Source organism: Octopus sinensis, linkage group LG2 (genome assembly GCF_006345805.1).
Source record: "Octopus sinensis linkage group LG2, ASM634580v1, whole genome shotgun sequence".
In the NCBI taxonomy this organism is placed as follows: Eukaryota; Metazoa; Mollusca; class Cephalopoda; order Octopoda; family Octopodidae; genus Octopus; species Octopus sinensis.
In genome coordinates, this window is record NC_042998.1 from 153,256,854 (window position 1) to 153,284,660 (window position 27,807).

Sequence of the window (27,807 nt, forward strand, 5' to 3'; positions counted from 1 at the left end):
TTGATCAAGTTGGAAAGACAGCTCTTCTACTTCTTGTGGAAGGGCGGGAAACCACTTGTGAAACGCTCTACTTGCTGTCAACAACCGTTAAAGGGTGGGCTAGGGATGCCTTGGCTGATGATGCGCAGACATGCGCTGAGGTTAAGACATCTGTGGCTCTACCTGGATGGTGAACGGGTGTGGTCTTCGCTAGCAAAACTGATGTTTCCCAAGTTCACTAGTTTCGGTGGATGGGAAACCTGGCTGAATCGTAGATCGAAACTTGGTACTTGGTACATGGAGTGTCGCAAGGCTCTCCTGCTATTCCATCGCTCGGGCAACGCCTGCGGTGGGGGTTCCACCACATTCTTCTATAGAGGGTTGGTAGAGGCGGAATGTGAAGATACCTTGGGGGAAACCCTAGGTCTCGACGATAATCAGCTGGCCAGTCTGTTCCGACGTACGTTCGAGCCGAGGACACTGGACAACTTCCAGAAGTCTCTGGCATGGCAATGCTACAGAGGAGCTCTACCTGTTCGGGATAAACTCGCAAGGCACGGTGGCCAAGACAGTCCGATATGTCCAAGATGCGGGCGGGATAGGGAAACTGTCCCGCACGCTATTGTTCATTGTCCGGACGTGTCTGAGGTGTGGGTTTATGCCGAACAGCTGTTGTCAGGTACACGAAGAGTACAGCTGTCGACTGAGTCGATTACAAAAATTGACCCACCGGATTTCCTCGTGAATGAAGGTAAGTTTCGTTTTCTCGTTGTAGTAGCAATTGCGAAAGAGGTGATATGGAAGACGAGAATGAAAGGTTTACAGTCAGGCAAGTTCATCTCCGGCCCTGGTTTGATGAATTATTTCATCTTTCACCTGAAAAGGAAGATAGGGCTGGAGAGAATATGCCTGACTAGGAGAGTGTATGAAGAACGATGGAAGGATGTAGCACGAAAGTTGCGAGTGAAAGATACAACATAAATGTAATACCAAGCGCGACCAATAGTATCAGTGGGGAGGCGGGGCTCGTGGGGTCCGAGCTAAACCCGCACCCACTCCACCCGTAATGTCTTCCGGTCTGTCCCATCATTTGATTTCTGTCCATTTATTGTAATTCATGAAAATTTTTTAATTCGATTTATTGTAAAAACCCATTCGTGTGTCTGACCCCATCATCAGATTGTATTGTCCCATCTTTGTTCGCCCCTTGTGGGTAATAATAAAACAACCTGGAGGAAAGCAATTTGCGTGTATAGTAAGTTATTATATTTTGCCATCGTATTTATTCTCTCCGTTATAATCTACTGTGTGTCTACCTGCTTTGTTTATTGCTGTACAACTGTTGAAGTCAGCCTTCGTGCGAGGACTTCGTGGTGGTGTTCCCCCCTCCATGGGGGAAAAAATATCATTTATCTGGGATTTACCAAGGGCTTGTTAAGCCAGTTGTTCGAGATGGAATCCCCCATCTCATATTTTCCCGTGACTAGTGAAGAAGAATCTCCGGCGGTGTCGCCAAAGAAAAAAGAGGCGGTGTCGCCAAAGAAAAAAGAGGCGGTGGCGCCAAAGAAAAAGGAAACCCCTGCACCAGCACCAGCACCAGCGAAAAAATTCTCAGAAGTAGCTGGTAAGAAAATCAAAAAAATAAACGTAGAAGACTTAAAGAAATATGTGGACTGTGTTACAAAAGAGGGCACGGAAGTGACAGTGGTCTCAAACGCCCAAAAACATGAGGAAATCGAAAAAAGAAGAATAATCTATAAGACCTTTAATACGACAACCAAAATGATACAAAAAATTGAGGAAAAAAAATCGAGAATTGTTTAAAACCATTAATGGACAAGATCACATACATCAACAGAGGAAAGAGATACGGCACAGTAGAGGTGCGTTTCACAACAGAGGAGATAGCAAAAAAACTGTCGATGGAGCCAATAAAAGCGGAGAACATTGTTCTCCTCCCCTTGTATAGAGGAAAAAGAACATCGAAAATCACGATGAATAACATTCCGCCAGAGGCAGATGCCGAATGTCTGGTGGCAGCAGTCATGGTAGGCCTGGAGGAAAAAATAAACATCCTCCAGGCCACAGTAGAGGAGGAGGAATTCTGGAAAGGGCAGCGGATAGTAATAGCCATTCAGGCAGAAATTCAAACACTGGAGGAGATTCCAGAAACCCTAAAAATAAGTGAAGACGATAGAATAACAGTTTTCATTGAGGGCAGAAAGCCGAGGTGCTTCGGCTGCGGCAAGAAGGGTCATGTAAGGGCGGAATGCCAACCCCAACCCAAACCGCAGGAAGCACCTCAGCCAGGTGAAAAAGAAGATGAAGTGTCACCAGAAGCAGCGCCGGGCGGCCCAGAAGGGACGACTGAAGGTGTGGAGGTGACAGAGGCAGCAGAACCAGCGGCAGAGGAAAAAAAGAGCAATGAGGAGGGGTGGTCAAAAATCACCAGAAAAAAAAGAAAAACGGAAACCACCCCTCCCAGAGTGATCCAAAAGAAGAAAAGAGAATCAATGAACTCATATATGGCCGTTAAGGCATCAAACAACAGACTCGGGAACGTGTTGGCAGCTATGGCCAAAGTGGAAAAAATAGGAAAAGAGAATGACTATATAGTTTACAGAATAGGCCGGAAGGATTACGGGCGGATAAAGTCCGAATTCTTTCATGACGTAGGCCCGCTCAGAATGGATTTAACATCTCCATATATATTCGAGGGCCTACGTCAGACTCCCCCACGAGGCCCAGAAAAAGAGATAAACAAAGAAGAAAAAGAAAAAACCGAACCACTGATATAAAGGTAAGTAATGGATTACATTTATGTTGGTTGTTTGAATGTGCGCGGCCTGGGAGCAGGCTGGAAGCAAGGTCGCTTCCTGCATGATATCAGGTCACGTAATTTAGATGTTATTGTTGCTACAGAAACCTGGTTAGAGGGGCCAAGAGGTCTACTCCCGCTGTTTCACGGCTACGAGAGTTTTTTCTCTCCTGGCAGTCCTACTGGCGGAAGTGGGGTGTTGGTCCTAATAAAAAGAAACCGGGTTTCTGAGAAAAAGTTAATTTTTGCAGATCCAGAAGGTAGGCTGGTCGTCATGGATTTGACGTTCAGTAATGGTAAAGTTATCAGACTGGTTGCAATTTACGCACCCAACCATACAGGGCAAAGTGATTATTTTCGTGAACTAGAAAACTTTCTTGGTACTTCGCATTCATTAGTTGTGCTAGGAGACTTTAACACAATTTGCAAAGCGGATGTAGATTGTGTTGGCTCGCGTTCAGATAGAAAAGGTAACAGTGGCTTCATGGAACTGCTAAGCCGCTTTGAGCTAGCAGATCCTTATAGGCTGGAATTTCCGAACGCTCTATTGTGGACATGGTCAAACAGCGACGGATCTTCCAGGTCATATTTAGATAGAATACTAATTAGAAAAGTAGACAGAAAAATAACTAAGTGTCCACAGTTTTACCCGATCAGCTACAGTGATCATAAAATAGTCACTTGTAAGCTTGACATAGATAAGGTTAAAAATAGAGGATCCGGTTACTGGAAACTTAATACGTCCCTTTTGGCGATTAAGGAGTACAAAGACCGGATTAGGAATATAATTCAGAGGGCACTATCTGGTACCATCATTAATAACAAATGGTGGTACGCCCTCAAACGAGCCATCAAGTTCGAGTCAATTAGATATAGCATAGGAGTAGTGGCTAGAGAGGCTAGAAGGGAAACTACTCTAGTTAAGGAATTAGAGGAAGCCTTGAAAACTGGCTCTGTGGCTCAGGTGGCGTCCAAGAGACTGGTGTTAAACCAGCACCTCGAGGCCAAACACATGGGCTGCATTGTCAGGGCTAGGATCCGCCATATGGGTTGTGAAGGAATCAACGCCGTGAGATGGGCCCGAGTGGTGGAAGCTCAGCATGGTAACGATGCCACGATTCGATCTTTGACGAACCAACAAGGTGAATTGATAAACGAGCCCGAGGAGATGTGTGAGGCCTTTCAGGAGCACTTCGCTCAGCTTTTCGGTGAGTGCGGCGGACTGGATAGGAGGAGGGCCTTTACTGACCTACTCGACGGGCTGCCGCGCTTATCGGGGCGAGATGCGGAGGGCTGTGAAGAGCCAATCACGCCTGAGGAGGTGGTTGAGGCAATGGCGGACTGCGGCGCGGGAAGGCGCCGGGTTTGGATGGTTTACCCTATGAGTTATATAAGAGTATGCCAGACTTGTTCGGGCACCTACTGGCGGAGGTCTATGCGAACTGGCAGCAGAACGGGCTTATACCCAGATCTGTGCGCCGGGGAGTAGTGACACTCGTCAGAAAGGACCCGAACAAGGGGGAATGCATTGATAATTTCAGGCCCATCACTCTGCTAAACACAGAGTTGAAGATTTTGGCCAAAGTGTTATCGAAAAGATTGGCACGTGTCGCGGATGGTCTGATCGGGGAGGCACAGACATGTGCCGTTCCTGGCAGAACCATTCAGGATAATCTCCATCTTATGCGGTACACTATAGAGGGGTTTAATAGTGATTCTGGCAAGGGTGGGGCACTGGTCCATTTAGACCAATCTAAAGCATTTGATAGGGTCGACCATCGTTACCTGGTATCTGCCCTGGCACAGTTCGGGCTGAGCCTTGGCTTCCTCAGGTGGATTATCCAAATTTACGATAACATTGACTCGGTAGTTCGGGTGAACGGCTTCTTGTCGAAGCCGTTCAAAATCAAGCGCTTGGTTCGTCAAGGGTGTCCGCTCTCCCCGCTTTTGTATGTGATGGCTCTTGAGCCATTACTGCGAAAACGGAGCGGCATCCTGAGACAGCCAGGTAGTGGAAAATCGGTGTCAGCGTACGCGGATGACATCACCATCATCGTAACCGAAATGGACCACCTATGTAAAGTAGGCAAGGCCATAGAGGTTTACGAGACGGTGACAGGAGCAAAAGTTAATCGCGAAAAGTCAGTCGGCTTGCAACTCGGCACCTGGAGAGGCAAGTCGATGCCTCCTGACAGCGTCTCGGGACATTGGACGGAGGGTCCGATTAAATTGCTAGGGGTCTGGTTCGGTCCAGACCTCCAAATAGAGAAGAATTGGGACGAGGTATCGAGCAGGGTGGCTGCAGTAACCAAGACCTGGTCTTGGCCGTGGCTATCTCTGAAAGGGAGGGCGGAGGTGGCCAATGTGTTTATCGCATCGGTCATCACCTACCGCCTTTCCGTCGTTCCTTGCCCTGATTCGTGGTTGATCAAGTTGGAAAGACAGCTCTTCTACTTCTTGTGGAAGGGCGGGAAACCACTTGTGAAACGCTCTACTTGCTGTCAACAACCGTTAAAGGGTGGGCTAGGGATGCCTTGGCTGATGATGCGCAGACATGCGCTGAGGTTAAGACATCTGTGGCTCTACCTGGATGGTGAACGGGTGTGGTCTCCGCTAGCAAAACTGATGTTTCTCAAGTTCACTAGTTTCGGTGGATGGGAAACCTGGCTGAATCGTAGATCGAAACTTTGCACTTGGTACACGGAGTGTTGCAAGGCTCTCCTGCTATTCCGTCGCTCGGGCAACGCCTGCGGTGGGAGTTCCACCACATTCTTCTATAGAGGGTTGGTAGAGGCGGAATGTGAAGATACCTTGGGGGAAACCCTGGGTCTCGACGATAATCAGCTGGCCAGTCTGTTCCGACGTACGTTCAAGCCGAAGACACTGGACAACTTCCAGAAGTCTCTGGCATGGTAATGCTACAGAGGAGCTCTACCTGTTCGGGATAAACTCGCAAGGCACGGTGGCCAAGACAGTCCGATATGTCCAAGATGCGGGCGGGATAGGGAAACCATCCCGCACGCTATTGTTCATTGTCCGGACGTGTTTGAGGTGTGGGTTTATGCCGAACAGCTGTTGTCAAGTACACGAAGAGTACAGCTGTCGACTGAGTCGATTACAAAAATTGACCCACTGGATTTCCTCGTGAATGAAGGTAAGTTTCGTTTTCTCGTTGTAGTAGCAATTGCGAAAGAGGTGATATGGAAGATGAGAATGAAAGGTTTACAGTCAGGCAAGTTCATCTCCGGCCCTGGTTTGATGAATTATTTCATCTTCCACCTGAAAAGGAAGATAGGGCTGGAGAGAATATGCCTGACTAAGAGAGTGTATGAAGAACGATGGAAAGATGTAGCACGAAAGTTGCGAGTGAATGATACAACATAAATGTAAAACCAAACGAAACCAAAAGTATCAGTGGGGAGGCGGGGCTCGTGGGGTCTGAGCTAAACCCGCACCCACTCCATCCGTAATGTCTTCCTGTCTGTTCCAACATTCGATTTCTGTCTATTTTTGTAAATTTTCTGTAAATTTTTAAAATTCGCTTTTTTGTAAAACCCATATCATGTATCTGACCCCATCATCAGATTGTATTGTCCCATCTATGTTCGCCCCTTGTGGGTAATAATAAAACAACCTGGAGGAAAGCACCATCGAAAAGTGTCTTGGTGCGACTATGAAAGATATCTAACCAGAGGTGGTAAATCCGTCACAATAGAATCAAGGTTCGAGTCAACACAGCGTGCAAGGGAGTACTCGACTCGAACTTGCAAAGTGGAAATATTTTATTTTTACTTTCATATCTGGGACGTAGGATGTGCCGGATAAAAATTTTAAATGCCCCCCCCCCCCCCGAAGTTGAGGTAGGCTGGATTGTAGCCACACTTCTATACAAGAGGGAGGACAAGATACAATTGATCGAAATTGCAAGAGACAGGCTTACAATTCCAGTCTGTTATATATTTTGAGTATTGTTATCACTAGCGATATCAAGATATAACTTTGTATTTTGTATTTTATGTGTAGATGTATATATATAGATGTACATGTAATATGTACACATATATATACACATATATACATGCACTAGCACTATGACCTGGCAATGACGGGTCATAATGTAAGTATATATATATATATATATATATATATATATATATATATATATATATATACAAAGGGTTTCTTGCGCAGAGTGAAAGGTAGATTGTAAGACGTATCTGTGCAAACTCCCATGCTTCACTGCCGTGAAGCATGGGCTATGACTGCAGAGGACATGCGTAGGCTTGAAAGAAATGTAGCTAGCATGATCCACTGGATGTGTAATGTCAGTGTCTATGCATGACAGAGTGTTGGGCATTAGAAGCATTGGATGCAGTATGCAGGAGAGACGATTGCGTTGGTATGATCATGTACTATGGACGGATGAGGAGAGATGTATGAAGAAGTGCCACTCCCAAACTGTTGAAGGAATCCGGGGTAGAGGTAGACACAGGAAGACATGGGACAAAGTGGTCAAGCATGACCTTCGTACGTTGAGCCTCACAGAGGCTATGACGAAAGACTGAGACTTCTGGAGATATGCGGTAACTTCGAAGACCCAACAAATGAAGTGAGTTCATGGCTTGCAGGACTGCCTGCTGCACTTGAGGAGACCTATTGTGTCAAGTTCATCAACATCAAAATAAAAATCATATGGATATTGTAGTTGTGATATCCATGCCGGTGGCACGTACAGCCTCACAGAGGAAATGACGAAGACTGAGACCCCTGAGATATGCTGTGACTGTGAAGACCCGACAAATGAAGTGAGTTCATGGCTCGCAGGATGGCCTACTGTGCTAACCTTGGATCGTAGAGTGACCCGCTGTTCTCAAGGAGACCTATTGAGTCAAGTAGTCAATACCAATATCAAAATAAAAATCAAATGGAAATTGTAGTTAAGACACCTGTGCTGGTGACACGTAAAAAGCACTGTCCGAATGTGGCAGATGCCAGCACTGCCTGACTGGTGTCTGTGTCGGTAACACGTAAAATCACCAATTGATTGTGGCCGTTTGCCAGCCAGCTCTGGCCCCTATGCTGGTGGCATGTAAAAGCACCCACTACACTCACAGAGTGGTTGGTGTTAGGAAGGGCATCCAGCTGTATAAACACTGCCAAACCAGACTGGAGCCTGGTGCAGCCTCCATGGCTTACCAGACCCCGGTCGAACCGTCCAACCCAAGCTAGCATGGAAAACGGACATTAAATGATGATGATGATATATATATACATGCACACATAAGTACACACACATATATATGCATATACCCCCAGTCTCTCATACGCATATACAATTATTTGTGTTTAATTTTGTTCAGTAACATTTCAAAAATATGTGGGAGGAGAGGGAATCAAGTAAGTTTTTAACTGGTGTGAAGATATTGATAATGATGTATAAAATTGGTTAGTAATTTAAGATAAATAATTAAATAATAATAATAGTCAGATGGATATTAAGAATAAACACATTATTAGATACATATATATATACACATACACATACAAGTGTAAATAAATAAATAAATAGTCACATATTGATTTGAATAATATATGCGCATATATATAAACATATATATATATATATATATATATATATATATATATCTTATTATAAAAGGCAGATTTTATCTGCTTCCCTTTGTATCTTATAGAAATCTACAATATAGGATTTCTTCAATTACAATTTACCTAGCATTTTTAAGAGTAGAATGCATCGGGTCGTGCCAGGTCCACTTTTTAAAATTTCAACCCCAATTAAGCAAAATTCAGAGAAAACTCACATTGTGGTGTATGAGTCAAATGCTTCTCTTAGTGTGGGATACAGCACACGCAAACGCACACACACAGTGTGCAACGAATAAAGTGAAAGTGATTCACTTTCTGTAGTGAGTGACTCTTTCACTCTGCCTCCCACTTCCTCTTTACACACATAGACACGCAAATATATAAATAAAATTGTAAGCTAACGTGCGTGTGTGTGAGTGTGTGTGTGTGTGTGTGTGTGCGTGTGTGAGAGTGCGTGTGTGTGCGTGCGTGAGTGTGTGACAGGAAAGTTTTTTAGGACGAATATAAGACCTATATCCAAGTAGCAGAAAGATCGCCCAAAAGTGTATATAGATATTTAAATGTATTTATATATTCATCTATACACAGATGTATGTATAATGTGTGTGTATATATTTCCATAGAGGTAACCTTTCACTCCATACAAAGTTTTTTAGGACGAATATAAGATCTAAAGTATATACAAGTAGCACAAAGATCGCCCAAAAGTGTATATAGATATATAAATGTATTTATATATTCATCTATGCACACATGTATGTATAACGTGTGTGTATATATTTCCATAGAGGTAACCATTCAATCCATACAAAGTTTTTTAGGACGAAAATATTTATATATAAAAGAAAGGTTGTGTGTCTGTCTACTCCGATTTACATTCCTAACTACTCCCACATTTTGCGATGCAGTTTAACCAAAACCGGGTATCTTATAGTCGTGATTCATATCGAGCCCTTCTGGGTATTAGCGCGCATCTACGATGAGTCTATGATTTTACAAATAATTTACCATCATTTTTTTCCATTTTAATGCATATTTTTTTTAATAAAGGGAAGTAACTCTCAAACTTCACACCAATATGCGTGCTCATATGCGACATAATATCACATCAGCAGCATTTCCTCACACCCTCCTTGCACTTGGCGAAGGCAAAATACCAGGGGATGAAAATGGTAATATTGTCATCGATTCCATTTGTACCATTGTTAAGACACCTTCTGATCTCAGAGATGCAGTGTTCCCAGATCTACAAGCTAATTATCAGAATATGGATTGGATTGGCAAAAAGGCTATACTGGCCCCGAGGAATAAAACTGTTCACCATATTAATGATGAAATGCTAAAACTCGTTCCTGGGGAAGTCTATGTATATCAGTCTATTGATACAACTCCTGACCCAGAGGACGTCATCAACTATCCAATAGAGGTACTCAATTCCTTTGAGCACCCTGGACTACCACCACACTTTCTTAAACTTAAAGTTGGTGCCCCTATAATGCTCATCAGAAATTTGGTTCCCCCAAAACAATGCAATGGCACACGTTTGATCGTTAAGTCCTTATCTCCCACCGTAAACTTATATCAATATTTGCCTGAATAATCATCATAATTCAGTGCAATCATTAACAGTACTTTCAAGCAATTCAGCCCCGAGCAACGCCGGGCAATTCTGCTAGTATATATATACACACACATCTATATATGCATACACATATACATATACATACTTACACACATACACATGTAAATATGTGTATATATGTATATATAAATATAAATATATATATATTAATGGTACCTTTCCTTCATTGGACACTAAACACTGCTTGTGAAGACCTGTTGAGGCAAGTGAAATCGAAATCAAATTCAATGACTAGCATCCACGCTAGTGGAGCGCTAAGAGCACCATCCAAGCGTGATCATTGCCAGAGTGATTGGGGGACCCTGGTAAAGACTTTCTCCATGTCAACGAAAGCCAGGTACAGAGGCTTATCTTTGGCTAGGTAGTTCTCTTGCAGCTGTCTCACCAGAAATATGGCATCAGTGGTGCTTTTCCCTGGCACGAAACCAAACTGTATCTCATCCAAGCTGACTCTCTCCCTAATCAGTTGGGCTATGACCCTCTCCGTAACCTTCATTACCTGATCCAACAGCTTGATACCTCTGTAATTATTTGTATCTAAAGCATCACCTTTACCTTTGTAGCAGTTGGCTATTATGCTGCTACACCAGTCATTGGGTATGACTCCTTTGTGTATCACCTGGTTAACTATACGGGTGACTAGGCTATAGCCGACACTACCAGATATTTTGAGCATCTCTGCAGTAATTCCTGATTGGCCTGGGGCTTTCCCTGTCTTCATGCTTCTAATTGCCTTAACTACTAAGGAACTGTCAACTCGGATAGCTGGTCCCTTTGTTGGGTCGACATTCCTCAGACTCTCTTTATGCCATTCATTTTCCTTATTTAACAGCCTCTCATAATGGTGTCTCCAAACCTCTCTCTTTGCATCCTCATTCAGCATAAGTGAGCCATCATCCATGCGAACACATTTCTCTCCTACCACATCACGATTCTCTCTCTCACACTGTCTTGCAACACGGAATACCTCAAGTCTTTGGTCCTCACAGCGCAGAACATTGGCAAATTTTTCCTTATCTGCTTCCCTTCTGGCTAAATAAACCTGTCTCCTAGCTTCTCTTTTGGTAGTCTGATACAGTTCCCTGCTAACTACCAGTCTATGTTGTGGGGTACATTCTTCGCCTGGGAAGGTTTTGGCATTTATAAACAGCCATCTTTCCCTTTTCCTAGCAAGGGTGTAGTCAATTTGGCTGGTATGTCGGCCCAGTCGGTAGGTGACTAGGTGGCTGGTAGGTTTCCTGAAGTTAGTGTTGCAAACACACATATATATATATCCTGTGTGACCCTTCTGTCCGGCATTCACCATGATAGATCGGTAGCCACTACACACATTTTTTTTCTCTCCTTGTTTCTTTCTGTGTTCCTTTCTGTGGAAGAGCGTAGGATCGAAATGTTAAAGACTTTTTCAATTCCTGAGCATTATACTAATACATCTCTTTGTTTTCTACACCACCTGTCTTCGTCTTATGTTTTTTTCGTGAATTCTCCCTATATATATATATATATATATATATATATACACCAGTGCATTTCAATATGTGACTGCACGTCTATCATTGACGATTTTCTTTCTCCATCTTCCCTTCCTTGAACCTTTCCTTTTTCTATATTATATTTATATATTTTAAATGAAATAAATACGCTATGTCTTTATATATAGCTCATTATTCATTCACTTGCATATATATATACATATCGATATATATATATAAACAAAACTAAAACAAAGCTGACTTTATATAAACATAAAAATAAAGTCTATAGACACTTCAAATCAAAGTAATATCAATATAAACAAAATGCCCCAAATATGAACATCAAGCCCAACAATCAATTATACATGATAAATACTCTATATCTACTTATATATACATATTATGGGTAGCTATGTTTGTGCATTATATATATACATACACACACACACACATATATACATATACCATACATACACATACACACATATATACATACATACCCATATACATGTATATATCTACATACACATCCACACACTCATATACATATCCATACACAGCTATACATCCACACAGCTACACATATGTATCTACATAAGCACACACACATACACACACACACACACACACACACACATATATATATATACATACATACATACACACCCATACAGCTAGACTAAAATATATATACTCACTTATATATATATACCTAGATACATATCCATTCAGATATATATACACTGCCATATCTACACAAAGACTTTCACATATATAGATGTATACCTCTTCCCATATATAAAGAAATATCTAAAATAAAAATCTAAGAAAAAATATATACATATATCCCCACAGATAGACATTCATCCACACACACACATGTATATATACATACACACACATATATACATATATACAGCTATATGTACAGGACCGAGATACATCATCATTAAGTTCCTGTTTTTATATTCATATCATTAGAATGGGGAAACATTAAATTCTATTTATAATTTTAATTATTATTATAAGAGTTGTTAATTTACTTTACAATAGTTAAAGATATCTATTATGAGGTATCAAAATGTCTATGAATTATAGCTCTAATAAAAAAAAAATCATTTATATCTAGTAAATACATATTTGTTTTTATGTAGGCAAGAACTTCAGGTTAAGTAAAGGAAATGTCGCTATGCAGATAAATAATTTCTCATTCAAACAAAGATGGCACTTCCTATTACTTATATTGTAACTAGGTGCAGTCACCAAGTTATCCCATTCGAGATTAAAATTAATTTTTCTATCTTAAGTTCCCAAATGAATTTACTTAGACGCATTGAATTTTGTCTTTTCTTATTCCAAAATGTATATAAGTGTGTTGAAAGATACTTCTTCATTTCGTTTTTAGTTGATCCAATTTAAATATATCTATTATTAATTTCTGTGGTAACTTTACATTGATATACTACATTTTTTAATTTATATAAATCTTTAACCATACTGCTATCTATATTTTTACAATCACATGTTTTATAAGAATGATCATTTATATTGGTTTAGGAAGAGGCTTTAGATGAAACTGGTTTCTGATCATTCTTAATAATATTATGCTTATTAATGAAATACCTAGTATATTAGGGGAGTTATTATTAACACTCTCTATTTGAATAAAATAAATCTAATTTTTTTTATTTACAGAAGCTATAATATTAGCTAAGTTATGAGCTAAACTATATCCTATCTATTTTTTTATTGTTAATAATTTCATAATATTATTTATATTGAAATGCTTATTAATTAGCCTATAAATACATTTCACCAAATTAGTTTTTATTTGTATGGCATATGGGATTATAAGCCATTTTATCTTATTTGTATCTACTTATTGCTGTTGAAACTACTAAAATTATTTTTATTCATTAAGTAGATATTATTTTTCATTTTATTCGGTTTCTTTATATATATATATATATATATATATATATATATATATATATATATATACATATATATATTATATATATATATATCATTATAATCATCATTTAATGTCTGCTTTCCATCCTAGCATAGGTTGGACAGTTCAACCAGGGTTGGGGAAGCCAGGAGGCTGCACCAGGCTCTAGTCTGATCTGGCAGTGCTTCTACAGCTGGATGCCCTTCCTAACGCCAACCACTCCATGAGTGTAGTGGGTGCTTTTTACGTGCCACCAGCACAGGGGCCAGAGGAGGCTGGCAACAGCCATGATCGGTTGGTGCTTTTTATGTGCCACCAGCTGGAAGCCAGTCAAGGTAGCGCTGGCATCAGTCACATTTGGATGGTGCTTTTTATGTGCCACCAGCATGGGTATCACAACTACAATTTCCATTTGATTTTTATTTTGATGTTGATGTACTTGACTCAATAGGTCTCCTCAAGCACAGTGGGTCACCCTATGATCCAAAATAAGCACAGCCGGTCGTCCTATGATCCAAGGTACTTTTGAATGGGCTTGGGCTGGGGCTGGTTATGTGAAACTGGTGTAGGATACAGCCGTGAACTCACTTTATTTGTTGGGTCTTCGCAGTCACAGCATATCTCCAGAGGTCTTGGTCTTTTGTCATTGCCTTTGTGAGGCCCAACGTTCGAAGGTCATGCTTGACCACCTCATCCCATATCTTCCTGGGTCTACCTCTACTCTGGATTTCTTCAACTGTTTGGGAGTGGAACTTCTTCACACATCTCTCCTCATCCCTCCGTAGTACATGACCATACCAGCACAAACATACATACATACATACATACTTACATATATATATATATAATATATATATATATATATATATATGTATATGTATGTATGTATTGGGTCATCCCCAAAATGTGGGTTTTTTTAATACTTCTTTTATTTTGAAAACTGGAATAAACAATAATCAGATGGGACAATGTCCAGCTAATATGGTGGGTGGGGCATCATTTTCCCATTCAAACTGCTCCAGTCTTTAGAATGTCATCCTCACTGTATGTGGTCAAGCATTATCCTGATGGAAGAACACCTTTCATCTTGTAACCAAAAACGGTCGTTTTTCTTCTAGTACTGACTTAAGCCATTCAAGCTACTTGCAGTAGACTTCCTTTGTTATCATTTAGTTTGGGTTTAAAAGTTCAAAGTGGACTAAACTTTTCATATAAATAGAGAACAACACCTTACATAGGTGAAGACCATCTTTAGCCTGGAGTGCTGGTGTTTCTCCTTTCCCTACCCACTGTCTTTGATGCTTGACATTTTTATTGAGAGTCCATTTCTTCTCACCAGTCACTATTTGATCCAAAGAAAGGTTCATTCATGAGACATAACAGCAAAGAAGAGCATAAATTCACTCTCTGAAATTTGTCTAGCCCATTCTTATTCTAGCAACTACACTTTCTGTTCTTCCTCCTCCACTGCTAAGTTGCTTACCAACTAACAGAAGCTATTTACTGCTGATTTCCTGGAACTTGCACATTATGTTGGCAACAAGCCATCACTTGATTGTGCTGTTACTGTATATCTTTTTCTGAGAGATTTAGAAATGTAATATTTCTATTTTTATAGATTAGTGAATGTTTTTCACTTCGAATTAGCAGTGACATCTAGCAAGGCCAGGCTACTCCACACTGATAAAGGGCAATAACTCTGAAACTAGTCAATGGATGCTGGATTTTGCTGAGTGGAGGTGCTAATCTTCCCTGTTTGAAAACATAAGGACAGAGAAAGTTTGTGTCATATAACAGCTAGAAACGATGTTTCTTGGGGCTAAATAACAGTAACATTCCTCCCTTTCCTGGGACTGCCACATTATATTGGCTATAAGCCATCACTTTATCATGCTGTTACTGCATATCTCTCTTTGAGAGATTTAGAAATATAATATTTCTATTCTGGTATATATATATATATATATATATATATAGATATAGATAAGAAAGTTGGTTTGTGAAAGCACGTGGTTGAATATATAGAAAATAGTAAAAAGTGAAAAAACTACAGAAGGCTTAAAGGTTAAAAAATATATATATTTGCATCAATATGTCTGAAGAATATAAAAAAATTTTTTTTCCTTACAATGACATAGTTTAGAAGAAAGACCGGTTTCGCGTTTAGCTTTTCAAATTTCTTACGACATAAGAAATTTGAAAAGCTAAACGCGAAACCGGTCTTTCTTCTAAACTATGTCATTGTAAGGAAAAAAAATTTTTTAATATTCTTCAGACATATTGATGCAAATATATATATTTTTTAACCTTTAAGCCTTCTGTAGTTTTTTCACTTTTTACTATTTTCTATATATATATATATATATATATATTCTTTTATTTGTTTCAGTCATTTGACTGTGACCATGCTGGAGTACCGCCTTTAGTCAAGCAAATCGCCCCAGGACTTATTCTTTGTAAGCCTAGTACTTGTTCTATCGGTCTATTTTGCCGAACTGCTAAGTGACAGGGACATAAACACGCCAACATCGATTGTCAAGTGATGATGGGAGACAAAGACAGACACACAGACGCACATATATATAACAAGCTTCTTTCAGTTTCCATCTACCAAATCCACACACAAATCTTTGGTTGGCCCAAGAAGACTCTTGCCCAAGGTGCCATGCAGTGGGACTGAACCAGGAACCAGGTGGTTGGTAAGCAAGCTATTTACCACACAGCCACACCTGCATCTATGTATTTATATATATATTATCATCATCATCATCATTTAGTGTCTGGTGTCCATGCTGGCATGGGTTGGATGGTTTGACCAAGGCTGGCAAGCTGGAAGGCTGCACCAGACTTCAGCCTGTTTTGCCATAGCTTCTACAGCTTTCTAATGCCAACCACTGGGAGTGTAATGGCTGCTTTTACATGCCACCAACATGGGTGCCATTTGTGTGATACTGGTATCTACCATGACTGCAGTTTTACTTGGCTTGCTGGGTCTTCTTCTCAAGCAACTCGGTCTTACATACATACATATATACATATATATATATATATATATATATATATATATATATATATATATATATATATATATTTATACACACACACACACTCACATGCGTTATCAGTTCTTCATCTAGAAGTCAGAAAACAAAACCAACCTTACATTAGTAATAGTTTTATGTATGTTTTTTTATATCTTTATGTATGTTCATATTTATATCTATATCTATTTTTTCTTTAGCTGGTTCTTCTGATTCATTGTCAACATTAGCTGCAAAAGACAGGCATAGCAGAAGTGCCCATATTCTGCAGTCTATCAACAATCTTGAAAACAAGCGGAATAAAAAGTTACAGAAATCACATATTATTGGGTATATCACAAACAAAACTTCAGATTTGGATTTGCGTATTCGAGTGAGGCGAGTGAATTTCAGATGGCAGAGAGGCATTAAGATAGGTATGTTTCTGTTCTTTTCACTCTTATATACTATATGATCTCTCTCTCTCTCTCTCTCTCTCTCTCTCTCTCTCTCTCTCTCTCTCTCTCTCTCTCTCTCTCAAGCATCATTACCCTGTTACTTCCATTCTTTTGATTTTTCACGCTAAGTCTAGAAAAAGAGCTGTGCCCCTGCTTTTGCAGTGATACAAGTTATGTTCTGCCTAATCTGTTCCATGTTGATAGTTGCTGGCAAGACATGAACAAGGAGATTCAAGAAGGCTTATTATCTGGAAAGGGAAAATTGAATGTTGTGGTGTGTGTGATCTGGTATTAGATACAAGGGTGATGATGAGAAGACAGGAAATGAATGGTTACAAGTGCATAAATGGAGGTGGGATAAAGCCAGCCACTTCCCAAAATAAATAATCTTTCTTTTGATGAGGTCAAAGATGTCTGTGTGAGCAGCATCAGCAGCATCCCATAAGTGGGAACAATGCTCCATTGCGGAGCTCACCTAAGCTTTGTAGATTGTCAGATGTTGTTGAGGGATGAAGTATTTTCTGCCCTCAAGAGAATGGCCAGTCTTTGTTATTCGCCTTTGTGCTGAAATTGTGCTTTCACAGTTAATAATATATATATATATATATATATATATATATATATATATAACAGAGAAGATAGTCTTTGTGTGTGGCAGATATGCAAGTGCAATAAACACTAAAAATGTACTGGAAATAGACTTCCACAAATGTCTTTAGTGGATATCCTTAGAAGTAATGGATAGTTTCCATTACCTAGACAACCAGATTAGAAGTGAAGGAAGTTGCTCTGAGAGCATAGTTGCTAGAAAAAGAAATGGCTGGGCAAAGTTCAATAAGTTATTACTTTTGTTGGTGACAAAGGGCTTGTTCCTCGGAGTGACAGGCAGTTTGTATGATGTCTGTGTATGGATAGCTATGCTGCATGACAGTGAAACATGGGCTGCCACTACCAAAGACATGTGAAGGCTTGAAAGAAGTGAAGCCAACTTACTTCATTGGATGTGCAATGTCAGTGTACATGTATTATAAAGTGTAAATGTGATGAGAGAAAAATAGGGTATAAAAAGCATCAGATGTAGTATGAAAGAGAGAGGACTGCACTGGTTATGTGATGCATATGGATGAAGACAGGTGCATAAAGAAGTCTGATCTCTAATGGTGGAGGGAAATTTTGGAAGGGGTAGACTCAGAAAGACATAGAATGAAGTGGTGAGAAATAATCCTCAGATGTTGAGCTTCACAGAGGAGATGAGAAGAGACCAAGACAACTGGCGATTTGATGTACTTCAGAAGGCACTTTAAGCTATATAAAACCGAGACCATGCACCCCTACCCTTCCTGAAATACACAGTGTGCACCCAGTCAAAACTCATTCCACAACCCATCTTCCCAACACCCCCTCACTTATGCTCATCATGTGTTGCATGCTCCTCTACTCTCCCTCATGTTCCTACCCACACACAATTGTCATGCCTTCACATATCTCCCATAGCCCCACCAACCACTCCATTTTCACCCACCATCATTTGCTGCAGTTATCTCTTCCCCATCTCTAAACATCTCCCCTCACACTCTTATGTAACATTCTCCTCTATCTCCTCTGTACCCTATGGGTATGTTCTGATACATCTCCACCACCATCTATTTCACTCTTTCCTCTTATCACGTTTCCTGCTGGAGTATCCAAGTGTCTTCTCTATAGTAAGACACCTATCTCTATCCTTCTATTATACTTCAACTGCTCAACTGGCATTCCAGCACAAAGCCACCACCATCAGCACCAGTCCCTCTCCAAGCCAAAGGGTCTTTGTCTGGTGATGTATATATATATACAGGGTTTTCCAAAAAAATGTATACACGCATCATCATCATCATCGTTTAGCGTCCGCTTTCCATGCTAGCATGGGTGGGATGGTTCAACTGGGGTCTGGGAAGCCAGAAGGCTGCACCAGGCCCAGTCTGATCTGGCAATGTTTCTACGGCTGGATGCCCTTCCTAACGCCAACCACTCCGTGAGTGTAGTGGGTGCTTTTTATGTGCCACCGGCACAGGTGCCAGACGAGGCTAGCAAATGGCCACGATCGGATGATGCTTTTTATGTGCCACCGGCACGGGGGCCAGGCAAGGCTGGCAACGGCCGCGATAGGATGGTGCTTTTTACATGCCACCGGCACAAGGCTAGTCAGGGCGGCACTGGCAACAACCACGATCGGATGGTTCTCTTACGTACCACCGGCACTGGTATCACAGCTACAATTTCCATTGATGTTGATCGATTTCGATTTTGATTTTCACTTGCCTCAACAGGTCTTCACGAGTAGGGTTTGTGTCACAAGAAGGAAAGCTATGCATAAGTGGACTGGCTACATCCCAGGTAGGGGCCACGGGTTATGGTCTCACTTGTCCTGCCGGGTCTTCTCATGTACAGCATACTTCCAAAGGTCTCGGTCTCTAATCATTTCCTTGGTGAGACCTAAAGTTCGAAGGTCATGCTTCACCACCTCGTCCCAGGTTTTCCTTGGTCTACCTCTTCCACAGGTTCCCACATCCGCCAGGGTGTGGCACTTTTTCACACAACTATATTCATCCATTCTCACCACATGACCATACCAGCGCAAACGTCTCTCTTGCACACCACAACTGATGCTTCTTAGGTCCAACTTTTCTCTCGAGGTACTTACATTCTGTCGAGTATGAACACTGATATTACACATCCATCGGAGCATACTGGCTTCATTTCTTGCGAACTTACGCATATCCTCAGCAGTTACGGCCCATTGAATGATTATTAAATCAGTGTTTATTAAAATACATTTTATTTTCAAAATATGATTAAATTGACAGAATTTAATTTTTTTATGAACCCTTTGTTTTCAAACAGATGACCTTTCTGATGTAAGCACTGCTGATACTGTGAAGCAATATAATTGCAAATATCAAGACATTTCATAATTGCAAAGTGAAATTCTTAACCAACTATTGTTGGAAAAACATAATAGGAAGTTAACGGACATTTTTTTGATTTTGAAAGACATTAATTTCCATCATATATGAATGCTTCAACCCCATCCCATCATCCACCACATCATATTTTATAGGGAATAAATATTTGAAGTTCTATTTAGAATTTTCATTGCACAGGTTTAGATTATAATAGAATCTAAAGTGATTCTGTATGTTTTTATGATTCTGTATGTTTTTATTTTAATGAAAGTAAAAACAGCATTTTGTTTTAAGTTTCAGTTCCAATATCATTTTTAAGCTTTCACTTTTTGTTTTGTACTTGTTCAAGTTCACTTAGCAAAAGTATTATCATTCCTGCTAGTATATACATACATATTTGTGTGTGTGTGTGTAAATGTATAAACATACAAGCATATCATCCTCTTCATCATCATCATATTTTGCATAAACTTTCCATACTGTCACTCTACTCCATGTTAATTCACATTCAGCGTTATTGCGTTTCTCATTGTGTTGGAAGACCACATCTTATTCCGGTTTCATTTCTGGCTTTGTTTCTGTATCTGAGTACCCTTCCTAACACTGACCACTACACAGTGTATAGGATTCGTTTTATCATAGCACCAGCACTGAAAGTTTGTCTTGTCCTCAAAAAGACTAAAGAATCCTTTTGACCCCACACATTATAGATTGTATTGAATTCATTTTGTTGTTGCATCAGCATTATTAAGGTTGTCATGTTCTCAACAATATTTGAGGGCCTCTCAACCACACAATTACACTCACTCATTAATCACCTTACACAGTGTCCTAAATGGAGTTTACAATAAATGGAGTTACTAGCATGAGTGACATTGTCTTGTACTTCATAAGATTAGTGAGTCCTCAGTTGAAGAACTGAAGAGAACAGAAGATCCAGAATGGGTGGAAAAGGGAAGTAAGAATGTAATGTTGGAAACAAATGATGAGAATGAGAGATTAGTAGTAAAGATGGTAAGATGGTAGTGAATATTAAGAGTTTGGTTAAGAATGAATGATAGATGTCAGTATATTAAGGGAGGTATGGATAAAGGTATGTGCAATACAGGGGAAAGTGATAGTAGCATAAGCTATAGTGTCAAGAGTGATTGTGGTATGGGTGACAAATAAGTGATAAAAGGACATAAGATAAGAGATGAATGAAGAGAGATAGGATGTATGATAGTTGCAAGAGTAAAAAAGAGATGAATGTGAGAGGGATATCTGACAGAGGTATGAATAGTGCAGGTGTTAGAGAAATGGAAGGCTAACAACAAAAAGGCAAAAAATGTATACTTGATAGTATACATGCATACATATACACATGCATATATTCATGTACACACATATAATGCATACTCACACATGCATATTCATTATATCTTCTCACCTCATCACTAACAATTTTAACATCCATTTTGCCATGCCTGTGTATTTCCATATCTGTTATGAAATTCTGGTGTTAGATTGACAAGTAGACCTTTAGAAAGTACTCAGCAAATGAATTAATCTATTTCTCAATGATTCTGGTTGAGTTTACAATATCATATTGTTAAACATTGTTCCATATTAGCTTATGATGTCATATTTTTATTCATTTCTTAGGAGAAGGTACTTTTGGCAAGGTATACACTGCTGTAAATGTGGACACTGGAGAGTTAATGGCAATGAAAGAGGTTAGTATCAATATAACAGCTAATTTTTGCTTGTGATTATTGAATTTACATTTTAAACTATGGATATTATATAAGCACCTTGTTTGAACTTCATGACTGTGGTTTGCCTTCTATCAAATCCTTGTGATCAGACTTGTATAAATAGAAATTCTGTGGAAGGTTTATGGTGGAAAAATGATAAAATCAGTGTATCAAACAAAAATGTGTCCTTCACTCTAGTTGATTTTGCTTTTCTTTATGATGAAGTTGATAAAATAAGTATCAGATAATATAATTAGCTAAAACCCTTGAAGACATTACTCTATCATCATCATCATCATCATCATCATCGTTTAACGTCTGCTTTCCATGCTAGCATGGGTTGGACGGTTCAACTGGGGTCTGGGGAGCCCGAAGGCTGCACCAGGCCAGTCAGATCTGGCAGTGTTTCTACAGCTGGATGCCCTTCCTAACGCCAACCACTCCGAGAGTGTAGTGGGTGATTTTATGTGCCACCGACACAGGTGCCAGACGAGGCTGACAGACAGCCATGCTCGGATGGTGTTTTTTATGTGCCACCGACACAGGTGCCAGACGAGGCTGGCGAACGGCCACACTTGGATGGTGTTTTTTTATGTGCCACCAACACAGGTGCCAGACGAGGCTGGCGAACGGCCACAATCGGATGGTGTTTGTTACGTGCCCACAGCACGGAGGCCAGTCGATGCGGTACTGGCTACGGCCACGTTCGGATGGCTTTCTTATGTGCCACCGGCACTGGTACCACAAAGATACAAATTCCATTGATGTTCATCTATTTTGATTTGGTTTGATTTTCACTTGCCTCAACAGGTCTTCACAGGTGTCACAAGAAGGAAGGTATGCACAGGTGGACTGACTACGTCCCAGGTAGGGGCCACGGGTTATGGCCTCACTAGTCTTGCCGGGTCTTCTCACGCATAGCATACTTCCATAGGTCTCGGTCTCTAGTCATTTCCTTGGTGAGACCTAAAGTTTGAAGGTCGTGCTTCACCACTTCGTCCCAGGTTTTCCTGGGTCTACCTCTTCCACAGGTTCCCTCAACTGCTAGGGTGTAGCACTTTTGCACACAACTATCTTCAGCCATTCTCGTCACATGACCATACCAGCGCAGCCATCTCTCTTGCACACCACAACTGATGCTTCTTAGGTTCAACTTTTCTCTCAAGGTACTTACACTCTGTCGATTATGAACACTGACATTACACATCCATCGGAGCATACTGGCTTCATTTCTTGCAAGCTTATGCATATCCTCAGCAGTCACGGCCCATGTTTCACTACCATGTAGCATGGCTGTACGTACACATGCATCATACAGTCTGCCTTTTACTCTGAGCGAGAGGCCTTTTGTCACCAGCAGGGGTAAGAGCTCTCTAAACTTTGCCCAAGCTATTCTTACTCTAGCCGTTACACTTGGTCACCTAGGTAGCAGAAGCTATCAACTACTTCTAGTTTGTCTCCCTGGAACGTGGTAGAAGTTGGTCTCTGCACATTTCCAGTGTTTATTGCTCCTGAGCATCTGCCACAGGCAAAAACTATTTTCCTAGTTAGCCTTCCTTTGACATTGCTGCACTTCTTATGTGTCCATAGCTTACACTTGGTGCACCTTATAGAGTTTCTACCTACACCTTTTTTACAGATCGAGCAGGGCCATCTACCTGAAGTCGTTTGTGATTGGTCCACCTTCCTACTTATTAGGACTTTGGTTTTGGCTAGCTTGATTCTAAGGCCCTTCGATTCTAATCCTTGTTTCCACACCTGAAACTTCTCCTCCAGGTCTAATAGTGACTCAGCAATTAGAGCAAGGTCATCAGCATAGAGGAGCTCCCAGGGGCATCCTGTCTTGAATTCCTCCGTTATTGCCTGGAGGACTATGATAAATAGGAGGGGACTGAGGACTGAACCTTGGTGGACCCCAACCTCTACCCGGAATTCTTCACTGTATTCGTTGCCAACCCTCACCTTACTAGCAGCGTCTCTGTACATGGCTCGCACAGCTCTCACTAACCATTCATCTATCCCTAGTTTCCTCATTGACCACCAGATAAGGGATCGGGGGACCCTGTCAAAGGCTTTCTCCATGTCAACAAAAGCCAGGTACAGGGGCTTATCTTTGGCTAGGTATTTCTCCTGCAGTTGTCTTACCAGGAATATAGCATCAGTAGTACTTTTCCCTGGCATGAACCCAAACTGCATCTCATCTAAGCTAAGTATACTAATAACTAATAACTAAAACCATTAAGTGTGCCAACTCTGAGGGCGTGAGCTAGCAAGACCCAGGGATGAGGGACAGCATTTTGCATCTGAAAAGAAAGCTCGCATGTGTGTTTGGCAGACATTGTAAACATACAAATAGGCCTCAATCTGCTTACACTTCCAGATAAGAATATAAAAGAAAAAGATAATTTCCTTTAATTATGGTTTATTTAACATAATTAAAAGCTATATTACACAGATGTGGAAGACTGACTTATTAGACTGGTGACCTACTATTAAAAAGAAAAAGATAAGGGTTCATATCTCATCACCAGTACTGTACCCTTGTCAAAGATGACTTTCAGTGACCTTTGCTAAATAACCTGCTCAGGAGTAAATAATTTAATGCTGATCAGTACTGACTCAATGGGCTTGTTTATTTATGTAAACAGTTGCTACTAATTTGAAAGTTTAGCTTTTGTTATAATCTTAAATGTTCTTTTAGTGTGTTCCATTTTGTTTCACTTTATAGCACTCATTATAATGATTATCATTATTCATTTAGTTACCTATTTAGCCACAAAGTTTCAGTTATTCTATGTTGTATGTTATAGTAAAGTTAAGAAATCCAATTGTTCAATTCTGTTTACACTTGCTCTAAGCCTCAAAACTTCCATCTCTTCATTTGTTTGTTCGTTTCTTCTATTGTAGCCTTAATTCTCGAAAATTTCACCTCTCTCTCTCTGTTTTGTTACCCACTATATTTTCACTTGTCTATACTATGTCTAACCTTGCTTTCCCATTTTGATTGTTAATTAGCAGCTCTCGATCTGTTAGTGGACATGTTACATTGCCTTTAGCTAGGGAATAGGGCACCCATAGTGTTTTATTGTTTGCAGGACACCATCCCAACCCACCTCTGCCACCTGTACCAGAAGTCTTTTTCCTCTAACCTTTACTAGATGTCTTTCTCCTAGCACCTCTAATGGTTTCCTATACAGAATGCTCTCCTCCTTTCCTTCCCTTCTATCCCTATCTAGTGTCTATTCCCAGTAAACATAGTGATTGTGAAGCGAATAAAATGATGGTGAAGTGTAAGCAGATTGAGGCCTATTTGTATGTTTACAATGTCTGCCAAACACACATGCGAGCTTTCTTTTCAGATGCAAAATGCTGTCCCTCATCCCTGGGTCTTGCTAGCTCACACCCTCAGAGTTGGCACACTTAATGTTGGCTCATTGAAATGTAGGTCTGGTGAGATTGTTGAGATGCTTGAACAGAAGCATGTAGATTTGTGTTGCATCCAAGAGATAAGGTGGAGTAGAGGTTCTCCTAGGTTCCTCAGAAGCAAAGAACATAAGTATAAGATTTTCTGGGTAAGGAATAGTGATGGGGTTGGGAGCATGGGTATACTCCTTGCTGTGAAATGGGTTGATAAGATAATTGAGGTAGTCAGAATCTGTGATAGCATACTTAAGCTTAGACTACTTCTGCAACATGGAATAGCAGCCATTAGCTTGGCTTATGCCCCTCAACCAGGTCTACCTGTTGAAGAAAAAGACCAATTTTTTGACACCTTTGATGAATGATAGGGACCTTCACTTTGTGGCTGGCAACTTCAATGAGCATGTTGGACAATATCCAGGGAGCTTCCATAGTGTGCATGGTGGCAATGGATTTGGTTCCTACAATGAGGAGGGAACCAGGTTGCTGGAGTTTTGTGAAGCAAATGATCTTATGATCTGTAAAACTAACTTCAGGAAACCTGCCACTCATCTACCACTCCAGTGGCCACACTTATCAAATTGACTACATTCTTGCCAGGAAACAAGAAAGATGGCTTCTTATAAATGCCAAAACTTTCCCTGGTGAAGAATGCATCCCACAACATAGGTTAGTTGTTAGCGATATCAGGATGGTTACCAGAAGATGACCAGTATGGAAAAGAAGGGTCTGGAAGCTTAAAGATCCTCTGAATGGACAGAGATTTAGAGACATATTACTTGAAGCTTTTGATGAAAAGAGGAGGATATAGTATCACTATGTGATACTATATGTGGACAACCTGTTGAGGGCTACTAACTAGATCTGTGGTTGGTGCAAAGTCCCCTCTTGACCTAAGGTGACATAGTGGTGGGACAATGTAGGTGACAGGACCATGAGGGAAAAGAAACAGGCCTAGAAAGAATGGAAGTGTAGTGGTAGCAGGGAACTGTATCAGATAGCCAGAAGGAAAGCTAGGAGACTAGTTTACTTAGCCAGAGGGGAAGCAGAAAAGAATAGATTTGCCAATGTTCTGTGTCATGAGGACCAGAGACTTGAAGTGTTTCAAATTGCAAAACAGTGCAAGTGAAAATTGCCATGTCATGGATGTTGGCCCACTTGCATTTAATGATGCTGCAAAGAATGAGACTTGGAGACACCACTAAGAAAGGTTGCTAAATGGAGAGAATGAATGGGAGAAAGGGAGTCTACCAAATGTTGACCCAACTGAGGCACTAGCTATCTGAATTGACAGTACCTTGGTAGATAAAGCAATTAAGGATATGAAGATAAAGAAAGCCTCTGGCCCATCAGGAACCACTGCTGAGATGCTTAAAATATCTAGCAGTGTAGGCTGTAGTTAACCAGGGGATACACAAAGCAGTCATACCCAATGACTGGTGTAGCAGCACTGTAGTCAGCTGCTACAAAGGTAAATGTGACACCTAAGATAGAAATAATTACAGAGGTATCAAATTGTTGAATCAGGTGATGAAAGTCGTAGCCCAACTAATTAGGCAGAGAGATAGTTTAGATGAAATGCAGATGAGGTTTTTGCCAAGGCGAAGCATCACTGATGCTATATTTCTGATAAGGCAGTGGCAAGAGAAATACCTAGCCAAAGATAAACCTCTGTACCTGGCTTTTGTTGACATGGAGAAAGCCTTTGACAGGGTCCCCAGATCCCTTAACTGGTGATCAATGTGGAAATGAGTAGTTGGTGAGAGCTGTACAGGGATGCTGTCAGTCAGGTGAGGGTTGGCAATGAGTATAGCAAAGAATTCAGGGCTTCACCAAGGATCAGTCCACAGGCCCGTCTTGTTCATCATAGTCCTCCAGGCAATAACAGAGGAATTCAAGACAGGCTGCCTCTGGGAACTCCTCTATGTTGATGACCTTGCTCTAATAGCTGAATTACTACCAGAACTAGAGAAGTTTCAGGTGTGGAAGTAAGGTCTAGAATTGAAGGGCCTTAGAGTTAATCTTGCGAAAACCAAAGTCATAGTAAGTAGGAAGGCAGACAAATCACAAATCCCTTCATGTAGATGGCCCTGCTCGATCTGTAGAAAAGGCATAAGTAGAAACTCCATAAGATGTACCTGGTGTAAGCTTTGGACACATAAGAGGTACAGCAATATCAGAGGAAGGTTAACAGGGAAGATAGTTCTTGTGTGTGGAAGGTGCACAGGTACAATAAACACCAAAAATGTACAGAAAATAGATTCCATCACATGCCGGAGATGGGGGACTAGAAGTAGTCGATAGCTTCCATTACCTTGGTGACCAAGTCATTAGTGAGAGTGGATGCTCTGAGAGTATAGCTGCTAGAATAAAAATAGGCTGGGCAAAGTTCAGAGAGTTCCTACCTCTGCTGGCAACAAAGAGCCTCTCGCTGAGAGTGAAAAGTAGACTACATGTTGCCTCTGTGCAAACAGTCAAGGAAATATGTGCTGTGACTGCTGAGGTTATGTGTAGCCTTGTAAGAAATGAAGCTAGCATGTTTTGCTGGATGTGTAATGTCGGTGTGCATGCATGACAGAGTATAAGCATCCTTGGAGAAAAGTTGGACATAAAAAGCATCAGATGTGGTGTACAAGAGAGACGACTGTGCTGGTATGGTCATGTGATGCGTATGGATGAGGACAGCTGTGTGAAGAAGTGTCACACTCTAATAGTGGAGGGAGCCTATGGAAGAGGTAGACCCAGAAAGACAT

General features: G+C 40.7%; 1 protein-coding gene across 3 annotated transcripts in view; it reads left to right on the forward strand.

The window, feature by feature from the left end:
• LOC115228830 (mitogen-activated protein kinase kinase kinase 4) overlaps positions 1-27,807 on the forward strand; it is a 183,196-nt gene that overhangs the window by 134,574 nt on the left and 20,815 nt on the right. For all 3 annotated transcript variants that reach the window (XM_029799305.2, XM_029799314.2, XM_029799320.2), the window contains 2 exons: positions 16,717-16,932; positions 21,543-21,613. In XM_029799305.2, coding sequence (XP_029655165.1) covers positions 16,717-16,932; positions 21,543-21,613 — 287 coding nt within the window. The remainder of the gene's footprint in view (positions 1-16,716; positions 16,933-21,542; positions 21,614-27,807) is intronic.